The sequence below is a fragment of the Aedes albopictus genome, chromosome 1 (assembly GCF_035046485.1).
Source record: "Aedes albopictus strain Foshan chromosome 1, AalbF5, whole genome shotgun sequence".
Classification (NCBI taxonomy): domain Eukaryota; kingdom Metazoa; phylum Arthropoda; class Insecta; order Diptera; family Culicidae; genus Aedes; species Aedes albopictus.
Window position 1 is genome coordinate 129,187,706 of NC_085136.1, and position 18,502 is coordinate 129,206,207.

The 18,502-nt window shown below is 40.6% G+C and overlaps 1 protein-coding gene and 1 long non-coding RNA gene across 2 annotated transcripts; one reads left to right on the forward strand and one right to left on the reverse strand.

Annotated features, from left to right (window-relative positions):
- Positions 1-244: 244 nt before the first annotated feature.
- LOC134285166 (uncharacterized) lies at positions 245-8,934 on the reverse strand. The gene is made up of 4 exons (XR_009996187.1): positions 8,797-8,934; positions 4,249-5,187; positions 3,940-4,153; positions 245-3,869 (listed from the first exon to the last, which is right to left on the reverse strand). It is a non-coding gene; the product is annotated as an uncharacterized LOC134285166 (long non-coding RNA).
- LOC109422912 (farnesol dehydrogenase-like) lies at positions 5,181-9,451 on the forward strand. The gene is made up of 2 exons (XM_062845356.1): positions 5,181-8,703; positions 8,771-9,451. Exons 1-2 carry the CDS (start codon positions 8,140-8,142, stop codon positions 8,942-8,944), a joined length of 738 nt encoding a protein of 245 aa, XP_062701340.1. The 5' UTR covers positions 5,181-8,139; the 3' UTR covers positions 8,945-9,451.
- The last annotated feature ends 9,051 nt before the right edge of the window (positions 9,452-18,502 follow it).

An 18,502-nucleotide genomic window follows, 5' to 3' on the forward strand; every position in this document is an offset into this window, starting at 1 on the left:
AAAGGGGGAGGGGGAGCTACGACAATTCCCAATTTCAGCGTGACATACTTAATGGATGCTCACCATTGAACACATCAATTTGCGGCTTTTAAGCCAGCCTGATAACCAGTTGACAAGAAAATAACAGACAATATTTGGGACAACCAGTAGTGTCATGGAATCGGTTCCAGGTATCCTTTTTTTTTTTTTTAATTTCTTTGTATTTGTGAATTTTAACTTATTGCTAATTCTTCACACCTTCCAGGTATCCGCCGGAAATGATCAAACGTGGAATTGAACCAAACCCATGCATGCGGTACATCAGTTAGTGGAATTATGAAAGTGAACAAAACCAATGTTAGCGATAAATCAAATCTTGACTTTTTTAAAAGCCTGATAAACGGTGGGTAAGTTTAAAAGTGAAGAAATGGTCAAAGTCTTCATATTTGCAAGAAAATAAAATTGTGACCAAAGCAATCTCATCAAATCACACCATTTCAAATTCCTGTGGTGTTAATATAAAGTAGGATGGATCAACGTGTTATGGGAAAATTATAATTTGATCGCATCAACACTGAATATAGTTTTCCAATCTCCCAATCTAAAATTACTGTGCACAATTTGGTCCATAAGAAGGTCGTATTAAGCGTATAAGTGTTCTCAGGATCGGCTAATGTCGACATAAAGATCATGAGTACATATTCGACGAGAAAGGCACTATCACCACTAGGTGGATTAATCCGGGTTTTTGTTTTCATACGTGCACACTTCTACCTAAAATACAAGAAATAAGACACCATAAATTTTTTTTTTCGAACTGAGCGATATTTTCTGTTTACAACGATGGAAGCTTTAGTAAAGGCATATATAAAGTAATAAATGCTGGCATTATTGATTGCTATAAAGCTTTTAACATGGTAATGTAATGAAGCATTTAACAACGGCTCTATAGAACTATACAGAACTGTCAAAATCTCGTAATGCTTCAATGCTTTCATAATGTAGATTAAACGCTTCATTACTTGACAGATGTAAAATAAAAGTTATGTTACATTAGCTAAACTATAATACAATTGAATTAATGTTATGATATAATGCTTGTGGTTACTTGGGTACTAATGGGCATAGACAAGTCCATCATTTCGATTGGGCTTCCTGGCCCACATCTCGACTGGCACTGCGAGCCTCTGCGTACCGTAAACCGGGGTCAAATTGATCAGCGGGGTGAAATTGATCATTCGGGTACTACATTGTAATTCCATACTAGGAACTCTTAAGCGTCGTAATGATCTTAAACTTTTTACGTCATCTGGCTCGTAGATGTATAGAGATGAGTGTGGACTTTAAATTTTTTAGAAAAAAGTTAGTTTTGCCTTAATTTTTAATGAATTTGCAATGTATTTCTCATTTAGCTGAAATCATTGCTACTAAAAAAATCGATTGCTAATAGGACTTCCCGTAAATTCTCTGTTTTAACATTTTTGTGGAGCCTTGGTTGGGAAGTTATGTAGCTAATCAGAACATGAAATAGTAAAAAAAAAGTTTATTTTATGATGAAATAGTATTTTTTGTGATAGAAACCACTTATTTCAAGTGAAATTGCCTACCTTAAGGCGTTTAAGGGGACATTTAAATATTTTATTCTGCATTTAAAGTATTAAATTCACTAGTTGTAAGATTTTAAACGTGTTATTCGGTTTTAGAAGAGCAAAATTAAGCGGAGAAGGAAATTTTCCTTTCCAACCGATGCTTGATTGTATACTGATCAATTTCGCCCCAAAGTTGCATTTCCAATTTTTTGATATTTGGAGTTATTTAACTTAAAGTTTAAATTTATTGAACAAAATTCTGTCACATGGTTCCATGGAGATCCACTGGGTACTGGTTTTACAGAAATTCTTTTGGCAATATTTGAATTGGCACTGATGTTATCCGCAAAAGTTGTTTTAAAGTGATCAATTTGACCCCGGATTACGGTACTTATTTGTCTTGTTTAGGTTCGCAATCTTTTTAGCAATTCCTTTGTTTATTACGGTTGAATGGGCCAACGTGTTGATCAAAGCGGCGCTTTAGGATTTATGGTGAAACTTATAATTCCAGTCATTCATAACACCGTTCAACACTAAATTTTGTTGTGGGATGAGAAAAAAAAAATAACAGGGGTTTGGGACCCTAGAAGTGTCATAGTGAAAGATTTTTTAAAAATATTGGACCGGGCCTTCACAGTTCAAAGCCGAAGTTTGTATGGAGAACTTGGGGTGTTCAATTGATATGTGCATTAGAACGCGCTGTGCATATTTTTAGGCGTTAGGCAATAACGAAACTAACCCAAATACCGAAAACGCCTAAAAATATGCACGGCACGTTCTAATGCACATATCAATTGAACACCTCAAGTTGCGGGTTTGTTCATCGGCTTTTTTCGGTGAAAATGATTAAAATTCAGCATTTCCCGAAGTTACTTGGGAGATAGATTACACCGTTCAACACTAAATTTTGTTATGGGATGAGACAAAAAAAACAGGGGTTTGGGATCCTAGAAGTGTCATAGTGAAAGAACTTTTGAAAAATATTGGACCGGGCCTTCACAGTTCAAAGCCGAAGTTTGTATTAGACATGGGTAACTCACTCGCGAGTCGACTCAAAGAACCGATTCGCGAAACCGAGTGAGTGAATCACGATTCTTTTCAAAAGAGTTACGATTCGCTGAAGTTCATTTCGAGAACAACAAGTGGCGAAAATAGTTAGATTAACTGCGTACTTAAGTCATGTTTAGACACAGAATAAAACGTAATCTTTGCCAATCGATAAATTTCATTCGTATATTGTATGGCCGGCTCGCGCTAGTGATTCGACTCTTTAATGGAAAGAACGAAAATCTGTGTATCCTGCATTTATTGCGTCGATGGCTGAGTCGACGTCCAACCTTGCCAGCTAGAAAACTGGACATATAAAAAAGGAGTTGGCTAACATCGAAAAATAACATTTTTCATCAAGTTACGGAAAAGAGTTACTGAATCGGTCAAAAGAGTCGACTCTTTTTTGAGAGTGAATCGGTAGCGATTCATTCTCAAAATTGAATCATTTTCCCATCTCTAGTTTGTATGGAGAACTTGGGGTGTTCAATTGATATGTGCATTAGAACATTTTTAAGCAAAAGATTAGAACAACACAAAAATGATGTAAAAACTAAAAAAATAGGTAGCACTGCGCTAGTACAACATACAATTGATGAAGGTCATTGTTTTAACTTTGATAAAACTAATATCTTAGATGAATTATCTAGAACAGACACTCGTCTAATAGCTGAAACATTTTATATAAAAATCAAAGGGGACGACAACACTGTAAATTTGCAAAGAGACTCTATTAAGTTCAGGTCCGCATACAACGGCCTGATCGAAAAACTAAAAACACAAAACACTAGCACCAATATAACACCGAACGAATGAACAGAAGTAAACAAATGGGCAATGGTTATAGTTCTGCCCCATAGCATGTAAGTTTTTGATAATATTTTATATAAATTACTGATTAAATAAACATTTAAGGAACCGCTGAGGATGACCGAAAACAGTAGAAGGTCGAAACGTTCGGGAAATGCTGAATTTTAATCATTTTCACCGAAAAAAGCCGATAAACAAACCCGCAACATAATCAACAACGGTGATGATCCATATAGAACAACACCCCAAGTTCTCCATACAAACTTCGGTTTTGAACTGTGAAGGCCCGGTCCAATATTTTTCTAAAATTCTTTCACTATGACACTTCTAGCGTCCCAAACCTCTGTTATTTTTTATCTCATCCCATAACACCAAATTTTGTAAAATTTTGTCAGGCAGTGTTATTGGCGCTAAGCCGTGCGGCGACTCGTTGTTGCACTTTTTCTGTGAACCAAAATTTCATAGTGATAATTGCTTGAATTTTAGGATTATTTCCGAAAGTCTCGATACATACCGTGAATGAATATTAGTTTTTTTGGTGATATGCCTGGTCGTGGAGTTCTTCAACCGACGAGTTGCAGTCTTGTTACGGACATTTGTTGTAAACTTTGGGCACCGTAGAAAAATATCGCAAGATTTTGTCCGAAGGTAAGGTCGGATTTGAAGGCCATATTAACTTCTTCGATTTGATCCTCAGTCATGTCGATTTCATCATTCGTTGTGAAAGTCTGTTGAAAAAATTAAAGGAAAGAATATTTAAAAAAAACTGAATAAAAGAAGTAAACAATACACCACTGGCAATTGAATGAACTATATCACTTACATGTTTAGCATGTGGATCCAATTTCGCTTTTTTCGCCTCTACATTGACGAAAACCAACACATCTTTCAGTTCTGCAATCTTAAGCAGCTGTTTCTGGTTCTTCTCCATCTGTTTCTTCAATGCCTCACACTTTTCACGGTATTTCCTCATAAAAGTGCGAGATACTTTTTGCGGTACTTTCCGCCTTCCTGTTGCTGCTTGGAGCCTTCTTTGCGTTTGTTCAAAACCGAACTTGCCGCTGCTCTATTCCCTGCAGCAGGGGATTCAACAGAGATGGTTGGAATAATTCGAGCATAAGGGACAGCATCAGCTTTAGGTGTTCCAGGTCGTGGCGGTCGCCACTCTTCTAGGCTCCAGCCATCCGGAACATCTGAGAGAGCTTCTATGTCTGCATCAGGGTCTGCATTGTGTCGCATCTGCGTCGATTCTTCAATGGGATTGCTGACATCAAGGCTGGGGAGTGCAGTCTCTCTCGCAATCTCCGCCACCAGACCTCTGCGCTGAGATGGCACCTTTTTTGTTGCAACGATAGTAGGTTGGCTGCATTCAATGACAACGTTGCCATCTACATCTTCTAGGTCATCAAAAGAAGAATGAGCCGTATCTACCTTGGGCGGTCTTTGCTTGTGTATCAAACTGCATATCTTCGGAATCGTCGGACGGAAGACTATCAGCTTCATAAAAGGCTCGCTTCTGTGACAGCCCGCGTAGCGGATCATCAGGGGCGTCAACAGTGAGTTGTTGAACTTCATCGATCAAACCTTAGATTTTCGTTTGAGTCTGTTGCCGGAACGGTGATTCCTTTAAACTCAAATCCAGCGGATCAGTGTTCATAGACCGACCATGTTCTTCTGACAGTCTGACCGAGTTGGTTGCCACAAAGTTGAGGCCACCGGCCGCATATGCCCCTCCATTTATGTCAACCATGGCTGCTTCAAGCTACGGACAAATAAAGGATTTCATTATAATATTGTTGTCACGGTTGAAACCCGAAGATTCCCCACACCCGACAATCTTTTTCAAAATTATTCTTAAATTATTGAATTAATCCTGAAAGAATCCCGGAAGGAATTTCTTAAGGAATCCCAGGAGGAATTCCCGAAGGAATCCCGGAAGGAATTCCTGAAGGATTCCCGGATAATACATTATTTTTCAGGAAAACTGCTGCATCCTCAGCTGAGCATCACCAAGACGATGTAATGATTATGCTTTTGCACATTTTCATTCGCCATAATCTTTCTAACAGCGCACTTGAAGATTTTCTCCAGCTGATTAATGTGATGGTTGGTTCCTCGTCGCTCCCAACTACCCGAAATCACGGTACCACTCGGACCAAATTTTTTAGGTACGCTGACGTTGTTCGGCAGCTGTCAAGATGCTCCCGGGTTGGATCAAAGCGACGTTGGACGATGTAAAAAACTGCGTAAGAGTTTCAACCGGTCTGTTTAGTTTGTTCCAATCTCGCCGAAGACTATAATAAGGTGGTAGGCTCTCATGCCTGCTGTTCAGCATCACCTTGGAAGATGTTACGTGACAATTTTCACGAGATCCGGCCAATTTGTTTGTGTTGCGGATAACATAGATATTGCTAGAACATTTGGAACGATGCCAGAACTGATATCTGTCTGAAACAAGAAGCAGCAAGGTCGATCTGATGGTGAACGCATCAAAAGCGAAGTACATGTTGGCAGGTGGAATCGTTAACGACAGGGCAAGCCTGCAAAACAGTGTTACCATAGACGGGAACACATTCGAGGTGGTGGAGGACTTTGTCTACCTCGAATCCTTGTTAACGGTTGATAACAACGGTAGCTATGAAGTACGAAAACGTATCATCAGTGGACATTGGACCTACTCTGAGCTCCACAAGAACCTGGGGTCGAAAAAGATTCAAACCGCACCAAGTGCATCATGCACTGAATGCTGATGAGACCGGTGGTTCTCTACGGACACGGGCTCGCATGCTGCAATTGACCTGCAAGTACTCGGAATTTTCGAGCGACACGTGCTAAGGACGATCTTTGGCGGCGTGCAGGAGAACGTTGTGTGCCGGCGAAGGATGAACCATGAGCTCGTTGCACTCTACGGCAAACTTAGCATCCGCAAGGTGGCAAAAACTGGAAGGTTACAATGGGCAGCGCATGTTGTGTGAATACCGGACAACAACCCTGCAAAGCTAATGTTTGCAAAAGATCCGGATGGTACAGGAAGACCTGGAGGACAGCGTGCAGAGCGATCTGGTAACTGTGGGACGCGGCCGAGGGTTGAGGACTTGATACTGGTATCATATCACTGAATGGTCACACGGTCCACTTTCAAGTGTTTGACGTGACCAAGGGAACTAATACAGAGGATTGTGTACAGTAGAGTATTGGTTTAATACAACAAAACTAAAAAAACCGAAAAGAGGCAAAGACCCAATGCATTGCGGTAGAACGAGTGGTCCCCGAAAGGGTGACACACACTCACCCAGAGCCACGCTTGTGGTAGCAGCAAAAACCAACTCCACTGCACACACTCCCTAGCTTAAGGTTCCCGAGCAGAGATCATAAGATGGAGAGGATCACAGAGAAAAGATATCTCTGGAGTCTGCACCAAACACGGCAGCCGAACCCAGACAGTCCCGTGTGTACTTTCAAGCGAGCAACACGTCCAATACTCGCGCGCCGGGAAATAGAATTCCAAAAAGAATATAAAACCCAGTGCTAAGAACAAGTGATTCCCTTCGACTGCGTGCTTAGTAGCAACCCCGTTGATAAAGTACTATTCCCGCACAAAGACCGTCGAAAGACAGCCGGTTCGACCGGTAACCACCAGGAATCAGAAGTGTAGTCGGTAGCCTGGTGCCAAAGTAGACGGTCAGTGTGAAGGCCAAAAGTTTCGGGAACAATCGAGCGTTGTTCCAAAGTGTCTCGGGGTGGGCCCGGCGGAACAACGGGCCATTGTAGGGGGTGAATTACTGACGTAGTGCGGGGTTCCAAACTGTCTCGGGGTGGGCACGGCGGAACAGTGTAGACGGGAGGATTATGACAACCTACACGGGTAGGCACGTGCAATGACCAATGGTGATATAACGCGAACCAATATCGCGCTGTCTAATGTATGTTGGTGAACTGTGACGGTTTACTGGACTGCCGCGGATTGCCGTACGGAGACCTCGACGAGTGTTTGGAAGTGTCTGAAGAATGGGTTCGGTGCAGCGAGATCGAAGGTAGCGAGGCCTCGTAGTGAAACGCTCCAGTGACGCGGGTGGCCCCAACGGACAGCATGTGCACAAAGAATTACTTGATGTGAGGGGGGAAAAAGGGGGACGATAATAAAACGATAATTGCTTAAAAAGGTAATCGAACAGTTATCAGTCAGTTAGAGAAGGAAGGGCTTAATTTCAGGTACGACCCACACAGCATAGGAAGAGCCGCCGGTGAGTACAAAATTATAATATCCTTTTAGAATTTCAAGGGCAACCGAATATCCGGTAACAGACTGCAGCCACGGACCAAGTGTGTGAGTGGAAATTTCCTTGCCACATTGTAGCATGCAAAATGATCATTGGCATTGTGGATGTTATGCCAAGAAGAAGGAAGAAACACCTTTTAATACAATACAAATAGTTTCCTATAATTAGAGAAAGTCAAATTTCACTGACTCTCTACGGGTGGTGAAGTTTTAATGTTTTAGTTGACATTCGCTCAAATCTCGTATCTTTTTAAATATAATTTTGAAATGACCTTTGAATTACCTTGTTGTCAAGCCCAAGCAATACTGTTATCTCACAGCTGTTATCTAGTTATCACAATACGTATAGCAACATCTTCAGCATAGATAGATAGCAAACTATTCCGATATCATGCTAAGTTCCAGCTAGCGAATCAGTAACCTTACATCCCGAGTATGGACCGTTGGGCTGGAAAGGTGGCTGTAGTAACCGGTGCCAGTTCCGGTATCGGTGCTGCCATTGTCAAAGATTTGGTCAAAGCTGGCATGGTGGTCGTTGGATTGGCACGACGACCGGAGCGTATCGATGCGCTGATGACGCATCTGTCGGAATCGGTGCGGGATCATCTCCACGCATTCAAGTGTGATGTTCGCAAAGAGGAGAGCATACTAGAGGCGTTCGAATGGATTGCGGAAAACTTCGGAGGTGTGGACGTATTAATCAACAGTGCCGGCGTTGGTCACCACACCGAACTGCTGGCAGCCGGAAACACCCAAATGCTACGTGAAGTGATGGATACGAACGTGATGGGACTGGTGCTGTGCAGCCGGGAGGCTTTTCAGTCAATGAGGAAGCGATCAGTTGATGGTCACATTGTTCATATAAACAGCGTTGCTGGTCACAGGGCCATCAATCACCCGACCATCAACATTTATTCTGCGTCAAAACATGCCGTAACGGCCATTACGGAAACCATGAGGAACGAATTGTGGAATGTGCACACGAAGATTAAGGTGACGGTAAGTCGATTGATATTGTATGCTTCTGTGAGGATTCCATAGCACACTTTTTGTTTGAAATTCGCAGAGTATCAGCCCTGGAATGGTTCGTACCGAAATTTTGCCAGAAGAAATGCTCAACAAAGGGTATCCCAAGTTGGAAGCCGAGGACATTTCCAACGCTGTATTGTACGTACTGGGCACCCCGCCACGAGTTCAAGTTCACGAATTGATGATCATGCCGGTTGGTCAGACCTTTTGATGTGCGTTGAATTTTCTGTGTTGCGTGCCTGCAATCATATTTACAAAATAAACTATTTTGAGCTTGAGCTTTACATATTGACAGCCCACAGAATAGTGCCTGCCACGTATAAATGCCAAGTTTATATTTAGAAAAGGGATGACTTGCTGATATGTATAACACTGTGTGGTGTCCGAGCACTCTTTTTCGGCTGATCCGCCATCAGCCGATTTTTTTTTTCCACTGCCTTCACCACAAACCAACACGGACGTCCGTCCGTCACAACAACGTTCACTAAACTGAAGTACATCTAAATTTCCATCCAGCACATGCTTACGCATGATTGACGTTTCTGTTACATCTCGCACGCAAGGTGTCAAGTTAGCGTTCGCGTTTCGAGAGCACGTTCACAAGCATTCATTCGTGCACGCTAAAATAATGATAATCGCACACGGTATGATAAGACTTTCAAATTGTCCAAACTCTCAAAATATACAACTCATAAGCTGACACCTCTGGCTACTACACACTGCTCGACAAAATTTCACAAAATTTGGTGTAATGGGATGAGAAAAAAAAGAACAGGGGTTTGGGACCCCATAAGTGTTATAGTGAAAGAATTTATGAAAAATATTGGACCGGGCCTTCACAGTTTAAGAACGAAGTTTGTATGGAGAACTTGGAGTGTTCAACTGATATACGCATTAGAACGTGTCGAGCATATAATTAGGCGTTTTCGGTATTTAGGTTTGGATCATTATTGTCTAACGCCTAAATATAGGCACGCCTAAATATATGCAACGCTTATATCAAATGAACACCCCAAGTTCTCCATACAAACTTCGGTCTTAATGCGAGGTATGCACTTCCAACGGAATCGCTGAAGTAATTTACGTTCAGTGCATTATTTTTCCGTGGCCGGAATGGTCAAGAAATTTAACACAGCAAGCCCCATTTGATTTGACATTTCGTTTCAGCTCCGTACTAGGATCCGGAATAAAGCAACGCCTTATTATTTCTTGAGCGATTCCTTGCCTGAATTTTCCACGCATCGAGATAGGCGAAGAAATTTCTTGCGATCTCCGTGCTACCCATAAACTGTAAAGGCCCGGTCCAATATTTTTCAAAAATTCTTTCACTATGACACTTCTGGGGTCCCAAACCCCTTTTTTTTTCATCCCATAACAAAATTTAGTGTTGAACGGTGTAATCAATCGCCTGACCGCGTCGTATAGATGCTGAACCTAAAGAACGAAATTGAACGTGTCTGCACACTTAGAAAAAATTATGTAAATCTGCGTCACTTTGGATGCACACATAAAAGCGACACATATGACGTAAATTTGAACGCCCAAGTGACGTAATTTTCAGTCACATTAAACTGGATTTTTCGTCATATGAAACGCAATGACTCGCGGTTCCCAAATTGTTTATGTCACCTTGAACTCAATTTTACAAGAATGACGTATAATTAAATCAAAAGACCTGTAAATTTACGTCATTAAACTGTTTACGTTCTGTACAGTAAATTTACGTCACGAGTAATTTTGATTTTTTCGTAGTGTGTGGAGACGTGAAGCATATTTACTAGTGTACATCGCCAATGGTCGAAATATGTTCAAGTGCGGACGGGAGCTTCACAATTCTCAGCAACTGGCACTTTTACGTTTAACTTGATCCAATCTAGCAATATTGTCAACTTCATCTAAAAGCGTGTTCAAATTTGAATTCATGAGTAATTAAGTATTTAATTTGTGATTTGTTTAGCGGAAATATCACCCCTTACATCAAACACATTCGAATCCGCCGAAATTCTAAAAAATCAAATGTTCGTTCGACTGTTAAGTAGTTTTCAAGTTGTTTATTGCATATCGGAAGCACCCCCGGCAGCGCCATTTTGAAAAGCAGAGTGAAAATCTGCAGTCCGAAGACTCAGAACTGAAACATAGAACTGGCAAACCCTTTGCCACACAAAACAGCCTAAGAATACACAATATGTATTATTATTGGGTGATGTCAGTGAACCGACATATGAAATCTTCCGAAACCAAGGCGCGTCCCCGCTCCGAGAAGAGCATGATATCGTCAGTTGCCCATCACAAAAAGTTTGGAATGCTAAGTGTTCAGAAGTCGCTATTGCATTGCATCTCTCTGAGGAAGCAGAACGTGAGATGATTGGTTCTACAAATGCATCAAACACTAAAGAAGTGATTTCTTCACCATGGTCTTGCATTGCGTTTTTGGAGGGTTAGCTTAGAATCGCTAAAGCGCTTTTGAAGATCTGCAATCAAACAGTTTTGATTCCGGGTTAGTAATAATCGAATATTCACGAGTTGAACAGTGCGCAACAAATTAAGCTTCTTTTTTTTATAGAATGAGAAAATCTGCAACAGATACCCAAGAGGTGGTTCCTCGGATGATGTGGGGATCGACCGACTAAAAACTAATTCTCTCTCTTCCTTACCTTCGCGGTACGCCCGTTAGGGATGACTTCGAGAAGGAGGGGACCGTACATGAGTACACTCTAATAGTAAGCGTTCCACTAGCTACCGCCTTAAGTTGTTCACTCTCCCCTGAAGGCTCGGGTCCTGGCTAGTACTTAGACTACCCGTTGAACTCAAGCTCCTGGATGGGGAAGGGGGGCCTACCCAACTAGCTGTGGTTCGGCTCGCCATTTACTCTGTAGTTCAAGTACGATTCGAGAAACCGTGGAAGTAACGGAGTCCCACTTGTCCACCCCTATACACATCCTTTCAACAATGTTGTCAGGTGTGATATCTCTACCGCATACCTCCTGCATACTCGACCTTTGCTCCACGAAACGTGGACATTCAAAGAGCACATGCTCCGCGGTCTCGTCGCAGTCTGCACACTCCGGACATGCGGGGGAGCCTGCATGTCCGAATCTGTGCAGATACCACCTAAAGCACCCATGGCCTGACAGAGATTGAGTCAAGTGAAAATTCACCTCGCCATGGGGCCTGCTCGTCCACTTGGACACGCTCGGTATGAGCCTATGTGTCCATCTACCCTTGCTGGAGGAATCCCATTCGCTCTGCCACTTCAGCATAGACGAGGTGCTGGCGATACGCCTCGCGCCTCTTATGCCGCGTCGCTCGAAGCATTCTTCATCCTCTGCCACCACTAAAGCTATGGGCATACCGCGTCCTTTGAGACCGTGCGGTATGCGCTCACCACCCTAAGGCACATCAGCCAGTGGATACTCTCAAGTCGCTTCACGTTTCGATTAACCACTAGCGCCTTCGACCATGCAGCGGCGCCATACCGTAGTATGGAGACCGCTACTACCGCGAGCAGCTTACGCTTACTCGAGACTATTGCCGAGCTATTTGACATTATCTTTGACAATGCCATTATCGCCATGCTTTCCCTTTTGCAGGCATATTCTACGTGGCTTCCGAATTTCAGCTTATCGTCGATCATGACCCCCAATTGCTTCAAGTGAGCGCTTAGAGTTGATCGTGCATCCACCTGTGGTGACCACTGCCTGCTGTTCAGACTTGCGGTTGTTTACCACCACCACCTCCGTTTTGTGGTGCGCGAGTGACAAATGTCTCGACCTCATCCAGTCCTCCACTATGCCAGTTGCATGAGTTGCTGTCAGTTCCACTTCCTCTATCGACTCGCCATATACCACAAGGGTAATATCATCGGCGAAGCCGATACGCCATCATACGCCACGTTCCATAGTACCGGGCCCAGGATGGACCCCTGCGGTACCCCTGCAGTGATGTTGTAGCTCCTCTCGCCTTCCTCGGTGTCATAGATTAGCACCCTGTTCTGGAAGTAGCTCTCCAGTATCCGGCATAGGCTAACCGGGACTCCTAGGTGGTGTATTGCGCACTCAATTGCGGCCCAGCTGACGCTGTTGAACGCATTCTTAACGTCCAGCGTGACGACCGCGCAATAGCGGATTCCTGTTCGCTTCTTTTGGAGCGCTATCTCGGCCGTTTTGGTTACAGCCCTAATAGCGTCCAGTGTCGATCGACCCTTCTGGAAGCCGAACTGGTTATCCGAGAGACCAGAGTCATTAGGTTTCTCGGTATAGACCATCAGCCTCGACAGAATGATTCGTTCCAACAGTTTTCCGGCGGTGTCCAGCAGACAGATAGGTCTGTATGCCGACGGGTCGCCAGGCGGCTTCCCGGGTTTGGGCAGTAGAACCAATCTTTGCCTTTTCCACCTTTACGGAAATTCGCCTCTGACGGATTTCGCGCCAACTCGAACAAATGTTGGCAGCACCCTCTCAGATTACAACGAAACTTTCTTGGTGTGTAGACCTTGTCCAGATAAGCCACTTTGCATACACGGTAAAAAATCTGCACTGTGATATGAACGGATTGGCACTTGAATTCGCACTACTGTTTAATCAGTTTGTTATCAATTAAATATCATTCGAAAAGGATCATCCAATGCCTATTCAATTTTAATTGAACTTCACTTCAATTCGTTGTTGACAATGTTTTGAATTCGAATATAGAATTAAAAATAAAAGTGCTGCTAACCGCACCCAGATTCGATACCAGGACCTTGAGATTTACGATCATCTGTTTTACCACTACACTACTTCACACCTGTTAGAGAGGTTCGATTCGAAGCGAAACACTTTCTACCACCTGTCATCTATATTTACTTTCATACCCAAAACTCTCATTATCAAATCAACAACTTTTCACTTTGGATCGTACTGCTTTGTACACTAGTGCAAATTGAAGTGATTTTTAGTTGATTTCTCCGGTGGTTATCAAATCAACACTGACAGCATTGCGATTTCAAAGGAAAAGCCTTTCTGATCATGCTGATTGGGATGTTGAATAGTTAAGGGATTTTTCCCTTACATTGAGCGTGCAGAATTTTTACCGTGTACTCATTTTTCTAATTTTTTTTCTCGACTGACTTTTGAAAAGGGCTTAACTTTTTTATGGATTTTTAAAAAATGTTTTTAATCAAAAAATGACTACTCCTACAAAAAAGTGTTGTATGGGTGATTATCACAAAATAAGTCAAATTTTAAGAAAAAAATACTGAAAAAAATCCAAAATGAGCCCTACACTGAAAAAAATCATTTCTAAAAATTCAAAGTTGATTTTAAAAAAACACCATTTTTGATTTTGATGAAATTTTGTCTCAAGACAGGTAATTATGATCCCTACCAACCGTCCATACATCACAAGATGGGCACTTTTAAGGAAAAAAAGTTTTTCTAACAAAAACTTTTTCTTGTTCGAATGTTTTTTTTTCAGTGCATTTTGTTATCAACAATAAAACCAGTGAAGGTCATAACAATCCCATAATCCAATGAAACTCAATTTTCTAGGAGATTTTGTGTTATTTATTCAATCATTTGGAAGGGTTTTTCTATACATAAAAAACTTCAAAATATTACAAATGTATTTTCTTAGGAAATGTAATGTTTGATCGCAATATGTATTGAAGTGCACTTTTAAATATACAATTATTTATAATTATGAATTTTTCAAATATATATATATGTGTCTTAGAGCCAATTTCAAACATGTTCTTTTCTATTTTTTTTGCAATTTCTCATCGTAACAGGCTGTTTTCCCTCACGCAAATCTGACAGGAAAAGGCCTACTTTCCCACACCAAATTAGCAGTGCTGTAATGGTTCATTACAGCACTGATTTGCGTTGCGTAATGAACCATTACAGCACTGTTTTCAGTTTTGATCAACTTCTTGGTGATTTCTGGACGCAGCTCTGAAAAAATGTGACAAATGCACAGTATAACCTGTTATGATCAGACTTTTTTAAACATGGCTATAAACATCAGTGTACAGGTTGATGAAAATTTATGTTAAAAACTATCCTCAAGCGGTAATTTATGAAATTGCAAAAAACGTTGTACGCAACTCGGTGCAGAACTAGATTTTTCCAGCACTCGTCGTAGTTATCCAACTCGGCAAGCCTCGTTGGATAAATGTACGACTCGTGCTGTAAAAATCTTCATTCTGCACCTTGTTGCGTAAACTACTATTTCCGATCATACTAAGGCTGATACAAATTTTATTTTGACTTTTTGTCTCCCCCCCCCCCCCTTCAAAAATATTTGGCTCAAAATGGCATTTTGAGGGGGCTGATAAAAAAATATTTATCAAAATATCGAATCTTGCTAAAAATTCTTTAACAAATCCGATGAGTTTTTAATATTTTTCTGATTAAATGCTTTATTATTTTTATCCCCCCCCCCTCGACCAGCCAAAGAGTGGTGGGACAAAAAGTGAAATAAATATTTGTAACGGCCTAAATATTTTTGGTTCATCTTCTGAATTAGAATACCTGTTTGCCTTTACTTTGTCGCCAGGAATAGGCAAAAAACTATGGAATTTCTGAGTGCCTGGTATTGTTTTGGCGTTATTATATATTTCTTCGAGATTTTCTGACATTTTAATGTACTGTTCAGTTGATACATTACAGAAATTTAATTTAGTTATATTTTTATCTGTCTGTAAAACTGCCCAGTTATATAACTCTCGTGGAGTTGTTATGGTATTTCCATAATCTCGAGCAAGACTTGCTCTCTTTGCCATTCGCTTGAGAGTGCCACCAATAGCATCACATGGACCTTTACCGTGGGACGTTGTAAAAAATGCCATTCTGCTCTTAATGCATGCTTTGACTGGAATCTACATAGACTAGCAAAGTTCTTCTTATTTTTGTATTGTGATGCTGCCCCATCAGACATAAAATAAATTTTAGAAAAGTTCGTTAATTGTTTCATAAAATCTATCATTTTTGAGATGAACAACTGGACCGCAACTGTATCGTGAGCCATTACTTCCGATATGATAATGAAGCTAACATTTACAAGTTTATTATCTTTCATATAGTAAATTTCAAATGGGTGTATTGTTGCTTGCGAGTTGTTCCAATGATATCCTTGAGCAGCGTTTTGAATTATGAATGAATAGTTTTCAGAGAAATCACAAATCGCAAGAATTTCATCATCCTTTAATGTATCTTTTTTATTTCTGAGAAATGATGATTGTTGTTTATGAATAAAGTCGTGTGTTATAAGTTTGTCAATTTTATCAACAAGATACGGAACAAATTCATCAACAGGTTTAATAATCGTTTCTAAATTACAGCGATCAGTATTCAACCACTGCTGAAATATAATCTCTTCTTTGTCATTTGATTCTAATATCAATGTAAGTTCCTCTTCAATGTGTTCATTACAAGCACACTTTTTACAAGCATGGAAAAAGCAATTATCTGTTCTGGTGGAAATATCGCAAAGCATTTTTTTGTATTATTTCATCTTTTGACACAATTCTTATACTGTTGAACATTAAATTTACATTTTCATGAATAGTACATTTGCATACATTATGTATACGAGTAGAATCAAGTAAAATACAATGCTTTGGTCGTAACTGTGTAAATACTGTGAAACCAATATTCACAGTTTTGTACATATCTACAAAAATCATATAAGCCTCTTTGAGCGACATCATCAAAAGTCGTTTTTGAACTTGTTGTTTTTTTCCATTTCGAACCTCAGAAACAAAATCATTTGTTCCTGGCATTGGCCTGCTGATATCATTATCATCAAAAAATTCTCTTACTATTTGTTTTGTATCGTCATCAATACCATGCCCCCTTCTTTTTTCGGTGGTACAAAGAATACCCTGTTCATAAACAAGATCCTTCACCTGCCTCGCCATATACATTGGTGCGTTAAACTCTCTTGTGATTTTATTTACCGACCAAGACTTAGGAAGTACAGATAGTATTTTAATCTGTTCGCTTCTGTCAGTTGTAGGGTGATTGAACTTATCCTTTAACTGCATAATTATCTCGTCATACGCCTCCACTTTGCCAACATCCGTTGAATCTATTCCGAAGATATTTTTTCGAACTGCTTTCGTAATCTGCAATGATTTCTTTATGCGATATTCCATACTTCTCATGTTTCTAGATGAGATTGGCGATAAACTCAATGTTTCAGCAATGGTATTAAACTTCTCAATATTATGGGGACCCTGTAGTTGATCTGTTGACGGAATTGACTCCAATGATGGAATAGATGGTACCATATCTGTAAGAGTTAACAATATAATAATGAATGCAGTGGAAAGTTAATGATAGTTATTTATGCAACGAGTTGCAAAAATGATTTTTTTCGCACAAGTAGTACATTTATCCAACGAGGCTTGCCGGGTACGAAGAATACTGAAAAATGTAGTTTTGCAACGAGCTGCAAAATGAGTTATATAAAAGAAGCTAACACGTTGAAGGCTTACTTACCCAGCTCATGTTCGATTTGTTGACCACTCGTTGACGGTTCTGGTTCTGGAACATCATGATGTTGCTGCCCACTAAATGGTTGCATAGTTTCGTCGTTTCCATCCGATCGGCGTTTTTTCGTATTCGGGCTTCTGTTGTGACTTATCAATCCACGACATGACTCACAAATACTCATCGATTCGTCGATTTCATGTGTATATCCCATGGAATGAATTTTATCTATCAATCTTAATGACATGTCCCGTAGATTATGACGGTTGCACTTTGGATTGTTTATTTTTGCACTGCACTTGAATTTGTTGAATTTTGATTTATACGATTGATCCATTACTTTTCAGAACTGCCTTTAAGGTGAAGATATGACGAAGCCACACCTCAAATTTTCAAAAGCACAAATCTGAGGAACCGATAGTTGGATTGCGCTGAAGATTTGATCGATTGGTTACCAGCTGGTGGTGACCAATCGATCAACTTTTGAGCGCAAACCGACACTCGGTTCTTCAGATTTGTGCTCTTGAAAATTCAAGGTATGGCTTCGTCATATTTTCACCTTAATAACCAAAGAGAAGTACACTGAAGTTTTTTTTACGCAGTTTTTTTTTACGCGGTTTTTTTACGCGGTTTTTTTTACGCGGTCCGTCCTAAAAAAAACCGCGTTATTTCAAGACCCGTCGTAAAAAAAAACCGCGTTATTTCAAAAACCGTCGTAAAATAGTCAGCACCACATCTAACGTGACTTGACTTTTTTTACGACGTTTTTTGAAATAACGCGGTTTTTTTTTACGACGGGTCTTGAAATAACGCGGTTTTTTTTTACGACGGGTCTTGAAATAACGCGGTTTTTTTTTACGCGGTTTTTTTTTACGCGGGACCATTACCGTCGTAAAAAAAAACTTCAGTGTAACACGTTGAATGATACCGATTCATTTTCTTGTTTTGTTCATATTTGCTTTAGGTACAACTCTTGATTTGTTTTTTTTTTCGATTAGGTAGTTCGAATCTAATAAATAGCCTTACCTAATATTAGGTAAGAACATGGGGTAGAAACGTTTGGGTAGAAATTACAGCAGCACGTATGAAATGCGTGTTCTAATTGTATATTGTTTCGTACTTCTAGAGTGCTGCTGCGTGAATATGGGTGCATTGCATTGTCGCATATGACACAATAAGTTTCATTGCATTTTGAGATTACTAGGGTAAATCGCCAATTGTTGCACGGCTAAAAATTCGCCAATTATTGCACACCCCATAAGAAAAGCATAGAGTGTGCAACAATAGGCGAGTTTTAA